This window comes from Stigmatopora argus, chromosome 9, assembly GCF_051989625.1.
Source record: "Stigmatopora argus isolate UIUO_Sarg chromosome 9, RoL_Sarg_1.0, whole genome shotgun sequence".
NCBI lineage: Eukaryota > Metazoa > Chordata > Actinopteri > Syngnathiformes > Syngnathidae > Stigmatopora > Stigmatopora argus.
Window position 1 is genome coordinate 1,897,590 of NC_135395.1, and position 19,954 is coordinate 1,917,543.

The following is a 19,954-nucleotide window of genomic DNA, read 5'->3' on the forward strand; positions in this document are numbered from 1 at the left end:
TTTAAGATACTTTGTATTCCATCCATGGATAATTACTGTTGTAAACAGAAGCCAAAGATAATAGTTGAACTATCGTTTAATATTCATTCATCTTCTGTACCGATTGTCCACACAAGGGTCGCGGGGGGTGCTGGAGCCTATCCTGAATTGGTTGCCATCCAATTGCAGGGCACAATGAAATGGACAACACAATCACAAACACACATTTTTGTTCAAGTTAAGGCAAAAGGAGTTTTGTCAACTAAAATATGTTGGTATTGTATGTCTGAATTTTGTAATATGAACCACAGAGATTGGAACATGATTGTGAGGGAGAATGTGAGTCAATGGTTGTCTGTTTTTACATATGCCCTGTGATTGAGTGGTGATTAGTTAAGGGTGTGGGCTCCTCAACTGGATAAACAGAATGGACAAAGAATGATTTATTGTACATGAGTAAAAGGTTAATAAAATGTCACTTTTTTTTAATTTAACTATACACCAGAGTAAATCACATTGACATACAATTTACAGTTTATCTTAATTGTTTTTTGAACAATCATTGAAATTAACTATTAAATATATTATAAATTAAGCCTTTGAGTGCAAAAGTTTGTAAACAAGGGCCCTTGACAGTGTAAGCAATCTGTTTAAAATAGTTCATCTTGATGATTCATCATGAAAGGAATGAAGATAATGTTGTCTATTGCGATACCTAAAACTATTTAAACATATAAACTTGACAACAAAGTAACATGATGCGTCACGTTATGTTCAAATTCATTGTGAATAGACAAAGGCAAACCACAAAGGGGGATCACTTTGGACCACTCAGTCTTGCACCACTGGAGACCCACTGATGATGTCACCTCTACACGCTGAGGTTAAGAGGCTAGTGCTGTGCGACAAACCGGACATTCAAGAACAAAAAGCGGGTCTACTTTATTGCCTTTCCTAAAAGGCTCTGGCGTCACTGCAGGCTGTTCCCACTGGGACCCCAACACCCGCGGTTAGGCTCTGTTCCAACCCTGCACCCTCTTGTCCTGGCTGAATCCCCAGCATCTCCATGACAACGGCAATCTACTGAATTAGGGCTACTTGTATGAGATTTGACAGAGAAGCACATTTCGTAGCAAAAATGTCAGATGACAAAAAGTTTCAACAACATACTTCTGATATTGTTCAGACCAACAGCACTAATATAGTACAGACCAATGAAAGACACCTTTGTCCATATCTTCTTCTTTATTTATATTATTTACAAATCCACGATACAGTGAAAATCAGCCACTGCTCTTCATTTAAGTTATATATATATATATATAATATTTGATACAAAACAATAAGAAGTCATCGTCTCCCCGCGGCCTGCTCAGCATTTAAAAGTGCATAATGAGTATATGAAATTTGTACCAAGAAATGATGAAAATGACGTTTTTGTTTTAATTGCAGAGGGTTCAGTGTTTGAAATATGAAATGTCACAGATTAACACTCTTAAACAAAAGCACAGCCAATCTGATTAGGCATATCGTGATGATTTTGGCTCTTCATTTGAACACCATTTTACATGGATTCTATTTAAGGGTATAAATCGTTTGATGAGGTAGGGCTTTTTTTAAAATTTACTTTTGCATGAGACACACGGCATAATGTGTCCTAATGATACAAAAATAAATCAGCTACGTAAAAGTCTAATGGATTGGAACTGATTATGTACAAAAATAACCAGCCCTGCATAGACTGAGAGAAAGGCATAGAATATATTACTTTCTACTTCCACAGTGGCTGAGTGGTAGTAGGTCGAGGCATTTTGGGTCCAGGTATTCTTGAAGTGTGCACAGAGGTAGGACACGTGCCCGTGTTGGCGCTTTTAGTATTTCTATTCCGGGCTGTGGACATCACGCCCGTACGTATAGTCTTGGCTGTGGCAGAAGACGGATTGTAGGCTGGGAGAGCCTTGTTGGCAGGCCTCTTCTCCGAGTTCGGGGCCACTCGTTTGGACACTCGGAGTAAACTTCCTCTAACGAACGATGACTGGGTTCTGGCTGAGGCTTTGTCCGTTGTTGGTCTGTCCGAGGTCCTATTGGTCAGCGCAGACTCTCTTGGAGTCTGTGGCTCTTTTCCAATCTGCAGTCTCTCTCGTGTGCTGCTACTTCTTTTCACATCTGTAGCAGGCCGTGTGATCGGAGACGGCCGCAAGGAAGGACGTGAGTTCGTGGGGTGAGCTGAAGACGCGGTCGCGGTACTATTTGTCACCTCCGTTTTGGACCGTACTCTTGGAACAGCAGTGCTATTGGCAGGCGCTCCCCGTAAGCCGGGTCCTCTCTTGGCCCTCATGCCATTACGTGCGGGATCCTTCAAAGCGCGACTCTCCTCCTTTAGCGATTGAGAAGCTGGCGTGGCCAGATCCACTTCCCTCTCTTTTCTCCACTTAGAGCAGAGACTCGGTCCTGGTCGCGGGAGTGGGGGTGTCGTTGATGACAGAGTGTCATAGGAGCGTAGGCCTTTAACAAGAGTGTGACACTCTAGCGTTTCCCCCACGCGGGAATATGACCTAACAGGTTCCCTCTTGGGGCTCAACACATCCGAGTTCTCTTTCGGGTGTGGCTGGCTGAACTCTGGTATACTGGGCGGCATCCAGTTCGCCTCGACAGGAGTTGACGACCTTTCCGTTTTGATCTGCTTTCCCAGACCGTCACCAGTCCCAGACGTAGTAGCACTTGCTTTAATCCCTTTGTTCAATGGCTGCGACTCCACTTTATCCTTTGCGTTAACACTTGGTTCTTTCTCAGGTTTCTGATACCTGAGCGATGAGGCGCAGACGTCACTTTGAAGTATTCCACTCTTGTGAGCAGTCGGAGGTTCGGACCCATCGACATGACAACTATTTAGCTTATTGAGAGAATTATTCTTGTCAGTCAGGGGAATTCCAAAACTTGGTTGATGACTGGGGTTCTGGGTTTTAGTGCATGAGGAAGGGGTATCTATATTGATGGCAGCAGCATTCCCACAGCAGTTTGGTGAAAACTCAGCATTCTTGGTAACCTTCTGCTCACATGACATTGATTCCACTTGTATAAGTCCACTCTTTTCCGATGTTTTTGTCTGGTGAAGAATGCTCTCTGACCCATGTTGCCTAACTGTGACGCCACGTCCATGTTGCGAATACCATCCAATGGGAGATTTTTGAACAAGCTCCACGGGCTGATCAATTGCCCGGTATTGGCTCGACTGACTCTTTTTGTTTGTATCCAAAAGACTTCCTTGACCAACTGGAGAGCAAAACACATCCGTCTCTGGGGAGCTACAAAGCACAGCCGATGTCTCGTGGTCCGACGAGCTGTTTGAGTTAAAGTTGATGGGCGTCGGGCTGCTCCCCAGCTCTGGGAAGCTCTTGTCGCTAGGCAGGTAGTGAGAGTACCTACGCGGTTCAGAACTTTTCAGGCTACGACGGCTCCAGGTACAGCTCAGGTTCCTCTCGAGGATTCTTTCTAGGTCATCCTGGTTCTCCCGATTGTGAGGCTCCCGAGCAATGCCGATGCTCAGGTCGAGACCAGTGCAGACTCCCACAGAACGACGCTTTTCCCCGATCAATCTCTGACGTTCCAGACGTTTCTGCTCCTTCAACTCACGCTCTGCATTCTCCTAACCAACAGGGGAATTGCATAATTAGCCGCGACTATACCTCTGTATAATAAGAATCGTATTTCACTTCTGGAGCCAACCTTGACAGCTTTTTGGAAGCGCTGGCAAAACAAGTCGAAGACTTTACAGGCCTCTTCGAGTTTAAATGTGCTGTCGTCCTCACAGAAAAAATCCACCAATGCGCGACTCGACATCCTCATTCCCTCAACCTCATCCTCTGCCTCCTTCAGGCGTTCCTCTGTCACCTGCACACAATTGAGACACTTAAATGACAATTCAAATCAATTTTGGTCAAATATGTTGGTTTCAAGGTAGGTGCAAGGTGGAAGTTTTACCTCGAGGAAAGACTGTGTATGTCGGAAAATCTCTCTCTCGGTCAGGACATTTATTTTCAGCGCCAGTACTCTGCTTTTTAACTTTGATAAATCCTCCAACACGGACTCCTCACACAACCTAGATTTTCAAATATTGACATTAGGGACAGTTTTCCACTTTGCAAAACTGAGAGCTTAATTGTCATGGCTCAGGACATCATAATCGCCTATAAGTTTTTTGACAGCTGCATTATAGGCTGAACCTTAATTATTATTATGAACTGATTTGGTTCCATGTATTTGGGATAAGACTGACCTAGAAGCGGAGCCAACATGGCCCAGTTGGCTAGGAAATGAGAGTAAACTCTGATCCTTCTTCACAGCTTCCTGTGGAGGCAAACACAAATGATTAGAGCTATTGTTCCAAATAAATTAATAAGTAATTTGCAAATGCTGACAAAATCACACGCTCTGCGGATCATTCTGGAAAAAGGTTTTGTGGAAGAGAAAGACAGAAGAAAACAATGTCATGAACGCATCTTACTGTTAAGGTGTTAAGACCGTAAAAAGAAGTATAGTAGTAACTCATTTTAATAATGAAATAATAATACAAAATTCACAGTTGATGAAAAATAATGCAATTGAAATGAACAACATAAGAAATATACAGTACTCTGGTTATGCCCCCCCTATTATTAGTTATCTTGTTTGTAGCTTACCATAGCTACAAAATGAAGCAGATTCATGCCGGGTTTGTTTGCTTTGGTATCAGCCAGTTTGAGCAATGATGAAATTCGGAATCCAGCCGCATTCCCCGAATATCCACCCTGGGGAAAAGCATATAAGGTCAGACAAACACATCGCTGTTCACCTTTTGACAATTTAAAAAAAAAAGTGATACAAAAGCCATGGAGTCAGAGACCATTTTCTTGCATTTGATGTCTAGTTCACAATCCAAATTAGAAGTGAAGGAGAAGAAAAGAAATAGTATACAAAAGAAGCTGATGCGCTACTCACAGCATTCATGTAGTTCCCTGCTTTAAGCACCAATCGGAGGATGGAGTGTAATTCAGGACAGCTCAGCAGTTCTACAATTGACAGAGATGGGCAAATGTAATTTAGTAAGCTACAGCATTATTGGAACATTTCTACCTTCTCTTAAAACACACAGGCAGGCTTTTACTGATTGTCTTGTAAATTTTGGAATTTTAGAAAGAAACATTCGAAAAGGGCAAAGACAAGGATCTTTATGACATGAGAGTACGCTACTCCCCGCTGTTACTTTACCTCTGGCCGCCTCCCTCAGACATCTGGCTGCCACACACAAAGAGGTCAGAGCAGGGTCAAACTCCTGTTGCAGGATCATTGCATCCAAACGTAGGCGAAAACTAAAGCAAGGAGACCGTGACGTGAATAAGCAAGGATGAGCGATGATGAGGACACTGCTGGTCATCACATAAATAAACAAATGCCATTTCAAATTAAGCACGTGAGTCACAGACTGCTCGAGCTATGAATCAAGCTAAAAAAAGCCCACTGGCGTAAGGGGGACATGCTGGGTAATAGTATCCCAAGCAGGGGTAAGGTGGAGCATACCTGGGGACTTCTACGAGCAGGAGGATGAAAAGATCAGGCTCTCCAAGCCAGCCACGTTCTCCGCTGAAGCTCCTCAGGCGAGACTCCTGAAAGGGAACAGATGTTGAGAAAACTCCATCATACCCGATTTCTGTTCAGAAGTTGATTCCAATATCTTACACTGCAGAACTGGACCACATTATACAACATGGTGTAACGGCACACTTTTTGATCATTCTAACCAAGACCAGATGATGGATAGGCAGAGGAGGTAAGCGGTTTGGAGGTGGGTGCGCCTTACCTCCTCACTGTCAGGGAGTAACTTGCAGAGCTCTGTGAGCTTCTCTGCTCCGTAACGGTCCCCCACTCCATGCCTGATATCTTCAACTATCTCCTTAGCTGGCCTGTGGAAAAAAACACATCAATTGCCCTATGAGTATGACATCATGCCCGCAACTGGTCTAACCGGACTTTGGTGTCCTTTCCCAAACCCCTCCTGTCAGTAATAGCATGTCTTTGTTTTCCCACAGTCAAAAGATAATGAGGTTTTCCCCTATTTTTTTTCTTTTTTTTTATTATTATCAGCGAAAGTGTGGAGTGATTGGTGCCACACTGGAAAATTGTGTCCACCACTTTTCCATTTACCTTTTCTATTGCAGCATTTTATTGCAATTCCCATGCGTGACTTGAAAACAATATTTAGTTTATATATTAGTCTCGGGAGTATCTTTTGCAGTTGTTTTCACCTACTTTAGCATTTGGTGCAAACAGCATTTGCTTATTTCATGTGTACTTGTCAAATTGCCAAATATTCCTTTTCTTAATAATAAATTTATGCCTGGGGGAAATATCAACTTTATGAATTAGATTGAGATTTTTATTCTAATGACTAGAAAAATAATTAATTCATTTTTTTTAATGAAGGAAGGTAATTGAGCAACTAGTATTTATCACCCAGCCCTATCAATTAGAGAAAAAGATAAGGCAGAAAATTGTATTTACATATAGCTCTTGTATTAGATTTCTTTAATTTTGGCATCAGGTGCAGTGGGAGTGTTTTTTTTATGTTTGTTCCTGTGCCCTCAATAACAGATGTTTTCCCAACTTGCCACCGGAGGCCAACTTAGTATAAAGAAGCTCTTTTCACACTTCACTCATGCACAAGTCTCAACACATCCAGATTAGAAAAGATGTGTCATTCAGTCCGGAGAACAAGTCAACATTTGCACGAATAGCTACCGTATTTAGAGGCAACTTTAATGATAATGGGAAGAAGAGCTGCCTTTTGTAAAAGAAAAAAAAACGACATAAAGTCACTGAATGACTTGACGTCATCAGGGAGCTGCCTCACAGGAAGGGGTCACTTAAACAGGAGACACTTTCTGATGGGCCTCAGCAGGTGTCAACACAGGCTTAACAAGCACTAAAAGTGGACAATTTAGGGTGTCCAGTCCATCTGCTTTGTTTGGAGCCTCCCCTGCACCTGTCCCCATGCAGTATCAACGTGAAAAAACATTATGCACGCGCTTCCTCCTTGGCCTTAAATCGTCAGACACCCACTCCATGCTGTTTGATTTATAGCTTTTCAAATCAAGTGTGGTCCCGCTCGGGGAAAATTTAACCCGTCTGTTTCCCGCACTATTTTCTCTTGACTCGACTGGACTTTCAGGTAAAGGATGAAAGCAGTTGGTGAAATTATGTTAAGCATTGTTAGACAGCAGAATTGTACAAAAACAACCTATTTGAGTCCGAAGGGTCTATGAAAAGAAAAATAATTATTATTATAACAAATAATAATAATAAAAAATAATGGTGATTAGTAATAGCATGAGAAACTAGTTATAATTTTCTGTACAACTTGAACAACTGCTATTTTAGGTGTTTCTAAGTACTTGTGTGCATAGGAACGCTGAATAACAAACAACTAATTGGTGAGAAAAAGAGTGTAAGAAGTAGCAAAATCTCAGGTGAAGTAGGAAATAGGAAAAACCAACAACAAATAGACCAGATGCGATCCGTTAGTAAGATGGGATCAGAAAATATTTTTTGAAATAATTGTCTTTTTACGCAAAAGGTATTATCTTTGAAAAAAGTCTGCAACATTTTAGCCTAATGATTTAACGTAACATTCATTCATTCAATTATTCATTTTCAGAACCGCTTTATCCTCATTAGGGTCGCGGGTGTGCTGGAGCCTACCCCAGCTGTCTTCGAGCCAGAGGCAGGGAACACCCTGAATCGGTGGCCAGCCAACCGCAGGACACAAGATTCAACATAACAGGTAACTTAAAAAATGGTTGTTTACTCGGGTAGAAAAATAGTTGCGATGGTTGAACTAGGCAACTAGATTAAATATCAGCATCCTTGTCAGTCCCCAATATTTTTCCCACCGCAGACGCCTTTAACGTAAAAATATATATCGATATCGAAAATGATTTAACTGCCTAATCGGTGCCAGGTAACAAATTGGCTTACATTTTGAACTGGCGAAGAAATATCCCAATGTTCATACTGCGTTTGGAGTCCAGTAGCGAGATCTGTAGATCAAGGAAATGCTAATGTAAAGAAAATAGTATTTCTGCTTCAATGTGAACATAAAGGCATTGTGAGGGACTAACCTCCTCTGGACTGTCCTGGGGAGTTCTGCAACGTAACAGAGCAGAGCGCCGTCTCAGCGTTACGTTGCTGTCCTGAGTCCTACAGTCCTTCTGGCCGAAAAGCTCATCCAGAGAGTGCAAATCTATGGGGAACTCATCTTCGCCCATGCCGGCGCCGCTCCAAACGCTCTTTCTTCCTTCGACCTTCTCTTTGGGGATACGCTCCCAATTGAGTTTCCTCAGCCGGCTTCGACAGGCACTGTCCGTCCGGGCGATTGGCGATGAGGAAGCGGGTGGTGGCGGCGGCAGAGGAGGTGGAGGTGGAGGTGGTGGAGGCGGTGGCGGGGGTGGCGGCAGCGGGGCTGCCGTGACAGGCACCGCCACCGTGCACGAATCCATGACTTTCGCTTTCACGGAAACGGGTTCGAGAGGAGTCACAGTTCCATGAAAGGCACCAGGTTCTTTGACGCCGAGTGTCAGGTTGATGAGCATAGGGAAGAGGGAGTGAGCTCTACATGGGCGTTAACATCGTTCCGAGCTCACAGGTCAAAAGGTCCACCAGCCTAAGCGAGAAGACCAGAAATCAAATCCTAGCACAGGGATTTTGTAAAAGTAAAAAGTCACAGAACAATACTGGCGTCCACATCTGCTCATATCAAGCCACGTTTCCATAAACATTAATATTGTGTCCTACCCGACACAAAAAGTGATATCCACGTAGTATATGGACGCCAGGTCCATTTTTTTCAATTCCCCAAATTATCTCTTGGCCTATATATATGTTTTTTTTTTAAAATCAGCAGCTGCAATTGGACATCGAATCCATTTTTATCATCTGGGATGGTGGAAAGAATGGTCAATTCTGAGATCAAGCATTCAACGTCCGGTGGGTTCCGACCTTCCTGTGTGGACTTAGCATCCCTGACTCGCGTGGGTTTTCTCTGGGTTCCCATGGGTTTTCTCCGGGTTCCCACATTCCAGAAAGCTGTATGGTAGACTGGTAGATATGAGTGAATTTGTCTTCACTATCATTAACATAAAACTACACTTGAAATTTAGCCTCAACTTCAACGTTCCATGCAAGTTAAAAGTCTTTTTAGAGGAGAGGAAACTACAGGATAATGCTGACATATGATTTTTGCAAAGTAAAAAGTCCGAACTGCTTGTCCCATCCTGTTCAACTAACTTGGCTAACACACCTTCTAATTAGAATGAATGGAAACACTACCAGGATGTAGAAAGTGATGCAAGGCTAACCACAAAAAAATAAGTACAGGGTGTAGACTTGATAATTTTTTTGTTTAATTTTTTTTGTTGTTGTTGAGAGGGTACCGACTGAAAGCTGTTTGCAGACACTTGCACTGGCAGGTTTAAGCAGGATTGGTAATGCAATTAAGGATGACTCAGAAGTTTGAGCAGGCTGCTTCACAGACAGACAGTTGTTAATCACTAGACAGAATTTGCATGAATACGTCCTCATATTATGCATTTCGTTTTGATAACGTGGGTAAGTTTGTAAATCGTCCTCCGTGCGGGAAACGTGAACACTTTTACAAAATGATCAAGAACAGCACACGGACAATTTACTGATTTCCTCAATAACAATAGCATTAGAATTAAGAGAATAAAAAAAAAATTCATCTCATGTCTGCGCTTCCCGAAGTTGTCTTTTAAGAAGTTAGTCCTCTTAAATGAAATATAATGGCATAACAAAATTAAAAGTTGACTTACCTGATGAGCAACTGTCCCAACGGGAAAAAGTGCTTTAATTGAACATTTTTCTCGCTTTTGTTTCTTCTTCATTCCGGTGGGAGGATAACCGATCCAGCCTTTGAGTGAAGTGAAAACTTGTTGTCCGGGACGCGCACAAGCACGCGCGTTCTCGCACTCTGATGCCTTCATTGTGCGTCCTCCCAGTTTTTTTCCCATGGGGGGCGGATTTTGTTGTCAGGTGGGAGTGCGATCACTTTTACCGAACTTGGATTTTTGCAGAACGTAGATGTTTTTGTTCAAATATAAATGTAAATCGATGGCTGGTTACTATTGGTGTTTCTATCCATTTTGGGCCGGTAATCAGGGGTGGGAACCTCCTGGTGCCTCACGATACGATTGCGTTCACGATGGAGGCTCGCGATAACGATACAACAGTTAACGATAGTAAATTACGATTCCACAAAAGAGCTCATAAACAGAAGAACACGCAATTTTCATCTTTCTACTGTGGATTGAAATGAGTTTATCATGAGTTCATCACTAGTAGATGTCCAATCATTCTGTGCTGGGAGGGTGGAAGTGAATGGACATGCATTCATTTGCTGTCACCCCTCCCATTTCAATGGGATTGAACGTCTATCACACTTAATTAATTTAGTTGGACACTTATAGAAAGTTTTGTTGGCAAGCTGTGGCAACAAACATGAAACTGAATGTCAAGATTTTAACGATAATTGCATTAATTTTGATATCTGCATTTCTAATTTACCCTCATATAGAAAATAAACTGACATTTTTAAGTCCTAATTAAGACCCCGGGTTAAAAAAATAAGATGCGTCCGAAATATGGCTCTTTATTTTTGTATTTTAACTGGAAAATACTATAAATAACAATATGGGACACACTGTTGGAGAACCATTACTGTTTCACAAATAATCATAGGAGGTGTAGTTTTTAGAAAAGTTAAAATAATTATTTTCATGTCCATAACCACAATAACTAAAAGATTTTTTTATTCATTACTAAACAAAAATTCCACGATTTTGTCGATAAAATCACCAGTTCTTGGGAGTGGGAAGGGTACACGGTCGATTGGTCGCCGGTCTTTTGGTCGCCCGGAAGGTAAGTGATAATTACCATTTAAATCGTTGCTCAAATTCCCTAAATACAAACTGTGAAATACTATTTAGTCATACTTAATGCCCTATTAATTATTAGGCTTAAGAAAAGCTCCAAATTTCCCGGACTTTTATTGTTTTTTGTTGGAGAACTTGTTAAGACCCTGACGGACGTAGCTTCTTAAAGGGACAACGCATGTACAGTGAAACTGCTCATGGCCATTGTTGGGTTTTATTGATGCGTAGACCGTGTTGTTTTACCTTGTTTTGTCGCCGGTCTTTTGGTCGTCGGTCTTTTGGTCGTCGGTCTTTTGGTCGCCGGTCTTTTGGTCACCCGTTGTCGCGGTCGGTGCGACCAAAAGGCCGGCGACCAAAAGACCGCACACGGTGGGAAGTGAGTCCAGCACGGATATCCAGAGGTTCTCAAAATTAAGGCAGATACATAGCATTGACATATAAATAAATTACAAGTAAAGTAAATTTCAAATCCAGTGCCATTTTTAGCATAGTCAAAATGGTCAAAAATATTGTTTTTCAAAAAATAAAAGGAAATTCCTAATATGGTCAACAAGCAAGAATGTGATATGCTGTACCCCAGCTGTTACTGGACGCTGGCTGTTAATGCGGTCTCGACCAAAATGCTTTGTGAAAGCAATGTAACCCTACTATTAGCAACACCGCGAGCCATGAATTTCCATCGCGCTTGCGCTTATTAGTCTCATGTGTGAGCTGGATCCTATTCTAGCTGACTTTGAGTGAAAACTGGGCTTCTCGCCATCCAATCACATATCGCAAACAAATCAAGATGAGAACTCCAAACCTCAGAATTTTACGCAACTTGTAATAACCACTTTGCTCCTTCCACTAACTCGAAGTCTTCTATCATTTGGATTTTGATGACACATAGGCCTCATTTTTGAGCCAAGACTGTAACTGCAACTGGCGCAGAAAGCCTTGATCATACTGCGAAAAGTATCCCGTTGAGAACCCGAGAGCCGCAGCGGATGGCTCTCAGACGTGGCAAAAGATGTCCACACATTGTTACCCTGACCAGTTAGCTCCTTTCAGTTGGGAAAAAAAAGATATCACGGGTGAAAGGCAAGAGTCTAGATATTCCAAAATCATTCCCACTGCAACCTTTCATCTGAGGTGCTACAGCACAGGTAGCCTCATTCACAGGCTACGCTGACAACTTGCTGTCATCGCCTCATGAGCTGCAGTAATTAGGAGGTTACGACCCGGCAAATCGGGCTATTGTTGTGGCTGTGCACCGGAGCATGGTTATAGTGTAGTCATGCCAGAACAAACCTCTCTCAGGAAACTTCATTTTCTGTCCAGTTGCTCAGATCCCAGCGTACAGTGCGGTTCTCCGTTTTTAAGGAAATGCCGCCACTGTTGAGAGAAGGCCGCTTAATAATCCACACAGGTCCCAAGAAAGCCTGCACATTTTCATTCCTCATGCCAACACCCACGTCATGGACCTGGTGGCAGAAATTAGCAAGGAGAAAAGGGCTAACTTGGCACCCATCGCGTGTTTCACTAAGACTGAGTCGAAACTCCGGGAGACAAAACAATCAGCGATGATGCCCTCATTTCATTACAGAGAGTGTCAGTGCATGGACTTCCATTATTTAATGAGTTAACCCCTTCTTGCACAAATTCTGATTATTATTTTTCATTTAACGCTCACAGTCTTGAACACACTGGCCTTCATCCCAGGCGCTAGGAGTCCAATCCCTTTTGACTGGGACAGGCGAATGAACCTTCGCACACGGGGGCTGATAAAACTAATAGCTCACACGAATAGCATTCACACAAATATGTTGCAGAGGCGCTTTTTATGGTGTGTTTGAAATCCTGAGTCATGGTCTTTAATCTCAATGTCTCCATAATGTTTGTATTAGTGTCTAACAGCATGTCTGTGAACCCCCGCACAGCAGAAAATGCTGCTTGTGAAGTCTCCTTGATGTTTTCTTGTATAGTTGCATGGGAGTGAACACAAATATTCTAGAGATTTACATCAAATTATATCATGTGCAGTGCAGAATTACAGTAAATGAAGCAAAACCACCGCTTGGATGAAGTCTATATGTCCATTGACCGTCTTCTTATCAGACTTGTGGTCTGATCGAGTCTCGAGATGGTCGTGAGGCCATAACTGTCCACGAGTGCAGATGTAAGGAACCTGGGTTTGATTTGTAAGAACCCAAAACAAGGCTCACTGTCACAGTCTCAAATCAGACCCAGGTGTGTGTGTTTTCTCATACAGTCTGTGTTTAAAAATACCGTTGCGCTCAAACATAGTTACACTGACCTATTTCTTCTACCACAAAACACAGAAGGCCCAATAATGGCATTCTCCAATGTCAATACTTTCACTTTTGCAGTCTTTCTTTCCACCGCTTGTAAATGGGACACCGGGGCACATAATCTATATTATGGATTTTTGTACATCCTGGCCGTTTTAGGCTTTGCAAAAATAAACGCAGTTGGGACTTGAGTGTGAAATTGCTCCAGCAAAAGTAAATCTTGTTTGCTCATCTCGTGCGTACACAGATGAGGGGAATCATTTCTGTGCTATGAATGCTTCAGCGTCTGCTTTGTAGATGGAAAGTAAAGAGTTGGCTTGACAAAAATCAAGATTTAATGATTTTCAAATTGGCAAAAGAAAAATATGACTCACCCTTAAAAGTGACTATTTTGCTTCAGTATCAGCAGTCACTTTTATGATATATTCGATTTTTTTCCATTATTTAATCCATTGTATGACATTGAAGGTATACGTCTAATTTATTTGAACTGGGAGGGCTGACTCATGTTTCGGTGCCATTGACATCACTAGACGACCAATTCAAAGGGTTAAAAAAGTACTTTGTTTTAACTTTTCTTTTTTATTTGACCATAATATAAAGCAGGTGTGTATTGCAATGTTGTTTCACACCATTTTTGCTGTCGTGTACTTTTGCTACAAAATGGGATTCCCCAAAAGAGGCCGGCCTACTAGTGGCCAATTGTTCTTGGGCATTGTGTGTTTGTGACTTTAAATTAAAACCCAGTGGGGTGACAAGGACACTGAGGGGCTCCAGTCAGTTGTCCTTGGGGGTTGGGTTTGACTATTTGTCCTTGCACATCTGGCCACAAGAGCAACTTCCGACTCCAATTAGGATTTCCCAAAACTCAATAAAGGAGATTATTGGCCTGCAAAAACACCAGCTCAGACTCTCCCACCCACAGCCACCTTCCTACAACCAGCTGCTATGCTCATTACACCAGTGAGGACAACAGTTGCACTTCACTAACAGCTTACAATGAGCCAGCAAAATCCAGCCGCAGATAGGCCAATTTTTTCCCCTCACGTTTGACAATTTGACATGCAAATTGAAAGAATTCCACAACCTCAATGAAGTATTTGCTCATGCCATGTTTGCATCACAGTGGATGTCAATTTTGTGTATTCCAAGCCATAGTTGGGCAGAAGTGGCAGGGTAGATGGGCTGAGTTGATTGGGGGTCCAGAGAGGCAGGCTGCTTGTGTGGCAAGAGTGATCACACAGTCAATATTCAAAGGGCCCGAGTGTGTTGTAAAGAAGCCACTAAATGGAGGTTGACAAAGCGCATCGGGCAGATAAAGGCTGAGTAGGCCGTGTATGTAGTGCAAAGCGTAGTGAACAGCAGCTTTGCTGAGGTGGTCATGTATGAAGTCTTTAGTGAGTTATTAAAGCAGGTTAGCCTCCTTTTTCACCTCTTTAGTTTTTTTTACACTTGTCATACGAAAGCTTCTCAACCAAAGGTTTGTAGGCCAAGCCCTTTTAAAAAAATATGTTCGATATGGGCAGTCTGGTGGGCGAATGGTTTGCGCATTGGCCTCACAGTTCTGGGGTCGAGGGTTTAATCCCGGTTCTCAGTGTATGGAGTTTGCATGTTCGCCCTGGGACCCTGACAAGGATAAACGGTGTTGAAAATGAATAAATAAAAATATTTTTGGGGAAACAAATTCTAATAACTGAAAGAAAGAAAAACAATTCAAATTAAGTGTGAACCGTGTGTGTTTTCCTCCTGGAATTTTGGTTTTGTTTCATAAAACTGACCTCACATTGTTAAACTCTTTGGCTGCCATTGACGGCAATAGACATCTAATCCATTTTAATTGGAAGGGGGTGGGAGGGTTCTAATGATTGTTTGTGTATTGCTGTCAATTGGTGCTTTCGATAACAATTCCCCTTTTTTTCCTGGACTGGCAGTGAATGAGCTGAGCTAATGCTCACTTTAGAACAGCTATCAGTGGAGTGACCACTGTCTGTGAAAGTTTCAAATCTTAGTGATTTAATTTCATTTCCTCAATCCTTACTTCTCCCTTCTCTTTTATTCTCACCCCTTGTTTCAGCAACATTTGAAATGTACGTGCTTGATGTTGACAAAATCTGCGCAAATTCCGTGCTGCATAGCACACTCATAGTTAGTTCATCCATCTAAAACCTAATTATTCCCCCACGCTTCTTGATGCCAAGCAGTGATGTCACTCACATAGAGACAGTGGGAATATTGGCTTCGTGCCTGAGGTCGGATTTGCTCGCAGAGTGGGGCCTTTTTGTTTTTATCTTTTAACAAGCACTTTATTGGTTATGTGTCCTGGAATTTCAATTTAAAATTTAAAAAGCTGTTTAAGGGAGAATGAACAATATATATTTATGTCATACTCAAAAAATCTTGCGTTTCATCGAAATGTGGCCCCCCAAAATAAAATAAAACTAAATGTAGCATTCACTCTTCGGGGGATTAACCTGACCATTCTGCTATTGCACCCAACAGCTTGATGACCACTATTTCTTAGGATTCAAGGTCAATTTGGGTAAAAGCATGCAAATACAGAAGCCATAAGAATCAGGGACTGCCTCGGGCATCCCCCTTGCTGCTCCTCTCATTCGCTCATTTTCACATGCATTCACTGGCCTTCAAACCTATTCATTCATACCAAAATGTTGCATAACAATGCTGCCTGACCTCTTCTAAAGCATAGGGGGTGAAACATGGCACCCTTGGGTGCACCTAACCTAAAACTCCAAAATATGATTTCAAGCCAATATGACCTACTTTACCCCTGTCATAGACAGTGGTCAATACAGAGGACTGCTATCAAAAAATGGAAAAATAAGTCCGTTAAACCTTTGTAGGGCATGTGTCTAATTTTTGTCATGTTTGGGTTCTTTTATATTTGTTTTCTATTGTCGCTGTCAGCCTGCCCAGTTCAAATGGATTGGACCTCTATTGCCATCACTGAGATAATATTGATTATTATTTCTTTAATGTTGCAGTATATTTAAAATAAAAATGTGTACTAATTTCTATTTATTATAGATTATTTATTACATATATATATATATATATATATATATATATATATTATTTTCTACTTTTTTAATTGCGTTATTATGCAGAATGTGATTAATTGCAATTTAATGCAATTAATCACAATCCTAATTAATCAAGTCTTAAAACTAATAGAATGTTAATAAAAATCATTAATTACCTCATTCATTTTCCGTACTGCTTAATCTAACAGGGGTTGTGATATTAACATAAAATAAAACATCAATACAGATTGGTTACTACCCCGAGTTGTTATTTTTTAAGTCATTGGCAGCCAATGAGTTCAAGCCTGCACGGGTTAAAAAAGAAAATCATTTGTGCATGGCAGAGTTAACTATGGAACACAAATGAAGTGAAGATATCAAGACATCTGTCTGAACCCTTTTTCTGTCCTTCAAAAAGATAATTTTTATAACACTTTCCTGTTGATAGTCTGAGATGTTGGTGTCAGCCTGCTCCTCTTGGCAAGATAGTGGTTCATATTTCAGTGACATATTGTTTTTTTCCTGAGCGCATAATAATAAGTAAATGTAGGTCAGATAGATGGGAGGACTACACAAGCATTTTTTTCCTCCTTTTGTACCACACAGGCCTCTCTCCTTTCTGTCTTCAGACCTTTACACACAGGGATCTGGCATGTTTGGCAGAAGGACCAAAGTGACAGAACCAAAGGATGAGTGACAATGGTATGGTTTGAACAGTTCCTTGAGTTATTTGGTCCAATCCGGAGGGACGGGCTGTTGCTAGGGTGTGCGGAAAGAAACAGACAGAACTCTCGGCCAGCTCTTTGAAACGAAGCAGGCCTCACACATTTATACCACTTTCCCTCTTTAGAAGTGCTGCGATCTCCTCCAATTAGCATTATTATCCACCATTACTTCCCATCACTCTCTCTGAGCCTTTATGAAGCACTCAACCCTGAGAGGATCTAAAGAACTCAACAAGGAAAGCCTCAATAGTCATGAGTGATGTTGACTATTTCAAAGCCGGAAGGGGTCTTGTGTGGATTATGTGCAACTGAAATTCATAACGAGTGGTTAGTGTGTCGGCCTCACAGTTCTGGAGTGGTGGGTTCGATCCCGGATGGGTCCTCACTCTGTGGAGTGAGCATGTTCTCCCTGGGTTTGCATAGATTTTCTCTGGGTACTCTGGTTACTTCCCACATCCCAAAAACATGCAGGGTAGGCTTGTTGGACACTCTAACTTGCCCCTAGCTATGATTGGTTGTCCGTGTCCTTGTGCCCTGCAATTGGCTGCCCATTGATTATGGAATGAGCCCTCCCGGTTACCGCAGTTAGCTGGCATAGGCTCCAGCACCCCCATGATCCTTATGAGGATAAGCGGTTAGAATTCATAACATGTTCATCAAGAAAAAAAAATCCCTTCTTGATATTTTTTTCTTAACATCAAAAATTGCCATATTTTCTTTTTTTAATGGATTTTATGAGGTTACAGATAAGGTAACAATTCCTCAACTGGTAGACAGACAGTTTGAAGGACACGTTTACACAAACAACCGTTATCGCTTTAATAACACCAAAGGAAAGAGTCAAAAGTAGGGTTGATTTTGCATTTTTGTATCAGCAGAATTAATGAGAGTTCTTGTGTTGAATCCTTTTCCATGAGTATCTATCTGGAAAAGAGCAAAAAGCATATCTGACAGTATTTGAGAGCAGGATAGAACATGAAGTACGGAACAAGGCAAACTCATGGAAAAACAAACCCATGTATTAATGTTTACTCCTGACATTTTCCTCTGGCAAAGTATTGTGAAAACACTGGATAGGCTCTAAAGGAAACAGACTAAATGGATTATCTTACTCTGCCCTTAAAACCAAGCGGGGACAAGCAGATCCAGGACCAGACAGACGCAGAGAGAAAGCAAAATAGAGAAAGTAAAAAGAAACCTCGTGAAATACGGGTGTCGAATCCCTAAAGGCCAATGTCTTGTTTGAAGAGCCCCGAGGTTCAGGTCAAAGGTTCCAGGTCAGGCTCAAAGGTTATCACCATTGCTTTCGGGTTAACTGAACTCTGAGTAGATGAGCACTTCTTCGGTCGAATGGATTAACCCAGTGAAGGTATTGAGGTATTCAAACCGGTGACCAGATGTGCATTGAAATCCCCAGATACAAGCATGTGAACATTTTTGCACGCTGTGTGGCACTTCAGTTGAATTTCGGGTTGCTATTGGGTGTGCCTCACAGTGGCGCTGGGGCGTGCGAGAGGAAGTCGGAGAGGTGTTGAACCCTATCATCCTGTTGTCGCCAGTCACACCTACCTGTTGTCGCCGGTAGGGTGTAAAGAGTTAACTGGAATGTCTACATGCTGTCAGGGTAGCCCAGTCACATCATAAAGCCATCCCAGTTCAATTAAAAAAAACTGCCAGATAAGACGTTTTACTTATACAAGTCTATATTTTCATATCATGAATGATGCATTGTGGGAGCATTATGACTGTTTTAAGTAAGTATTAAGGGATTTGTAGTTCTTCGAAAATATTACCATATTGTTGTATGGGTTAGGGATAGGGCCGTTTGTCTCAGTAATTGTCTAAGTAATAAATAAGCAAATATTCATTAATCATAAAGGAGAAAAAATTACATTTGTCAATACAAACCATCATCAAAGTACAACCGGACAATTGGATTAGATTGGATTTGATAACTTTATTCATCCCGTATTTGGGAAATTTCATTGTGACAGTAGCAAGAAAAGGCATAGTTATTAGTTAGACAGTACAGTCGCAAAGGCTGCACAACAACAAACCAAAAGCAAAAAGTACAAAGCAAATCAAACTAAATGGAAACTGGAAAATGGAAACAAAAACTGGAACCACACACAGGAAGTCTTCCACAAGATGGGGAACTTCTGCAGACTGTGACCGAGGTAGAGAATATGCAGAGTCACTCTTCCAAGCTTATCCGCACAGTTCCTCAGTAGTCTGGAGCTGAAGACAACAGTAGTAGAGTAGGGCACCTCGACTCCATTGCTGGTAAGCGCTGACAGCTCTTCCATCTTATCCCACGATGGAATGGTTGGTCAGAAGCATTGCCTCTTCTCCTGGCACTTTTGTCCAGCTACGAATCCCCGGCGGCACCGAGGTGTTGCTCCTTCCGCTGCGTATTGTAACAGCTAGAATGGTTAAAAAAAAAGAAGTAGCCGAAAGAAGCCAGGCTAACAGAAAAAGGAAAGTTGTAAAAACAGTAAAATAAAAAGTATATTTTCTAGACCTGATTTAGAAGTGTATTGTGGGGAAAAAGCTTCTTTTGTCATTAGTGTCAAAAGCAGAAAAATATTCAAAACAGACCAGAATATGCAACAAAACCAAAGATTTTGTCAAAGTTGCCCAAATTTTATATAACAGACGCGAAAACATATATTTATCTTTCAGAAATAGCCCATTTGGGAGGGAAGCCGCCAAATGTTGAAAGACCATGTAGTGTGTGTGTGTGTTTTGTTGGTTTTGTTCTAATACAACTCTGAAAGAAACAAATCAATCACACTGATTGATAATGAGAAATGGAAATGAGTCGTTTGTGACAACAGACCTTTGAGGTTTGGCCCAGCACATGAACCTAGACCAGACAGAACAGTCCCCCCCAACACACACTTCTGTGAATGATAATGGCAAATCCCATGTTTGAC

General features: G+C 41.7%; 1 protein-coding gene across 1 annotated transcript; it reads right to left on the reverse strand.

The window, feature by feature from the left end:
- Window positions 1-1,205: 1,205 nt before the first annotated feature.
- Window positions 1,206-10,370, reverse strand: LOC144082278 (uncharacterized). The gene is made up of 12 exons (XM_077609314.1): window positions 9,843-10,370; window positions 8,133-8,674; window positions 7,990-8,051; window positions 5,816-5,918; window positions 5,536-5,621; window positions 5,227-5,327; window positions 4,957-5,027; window positions 4,659-4,766; window positions 4,256-4,326; window positions 3,961-4,078; window positions 3,706-3,870; window positions 1,206-3,625 (listed from the first exon to the last, which is right to left on the reverse strand). Exons 2-12 carry the CDS (start codon window positions 8,601-8,603, stop codon window positions 1,751-1,753), a joined length of 3,231 nt encoding a protein of 1,076 aa, XP_077465440.1. The 5' UTR covers window positions 8,604-8,674; window positions 9,843-10,370; the 3' UTR covers window positions 1,206-1,750.
- Between the last annotated feature and the right edge of the window lie 9,584 nt (window positions 10,371-19,954).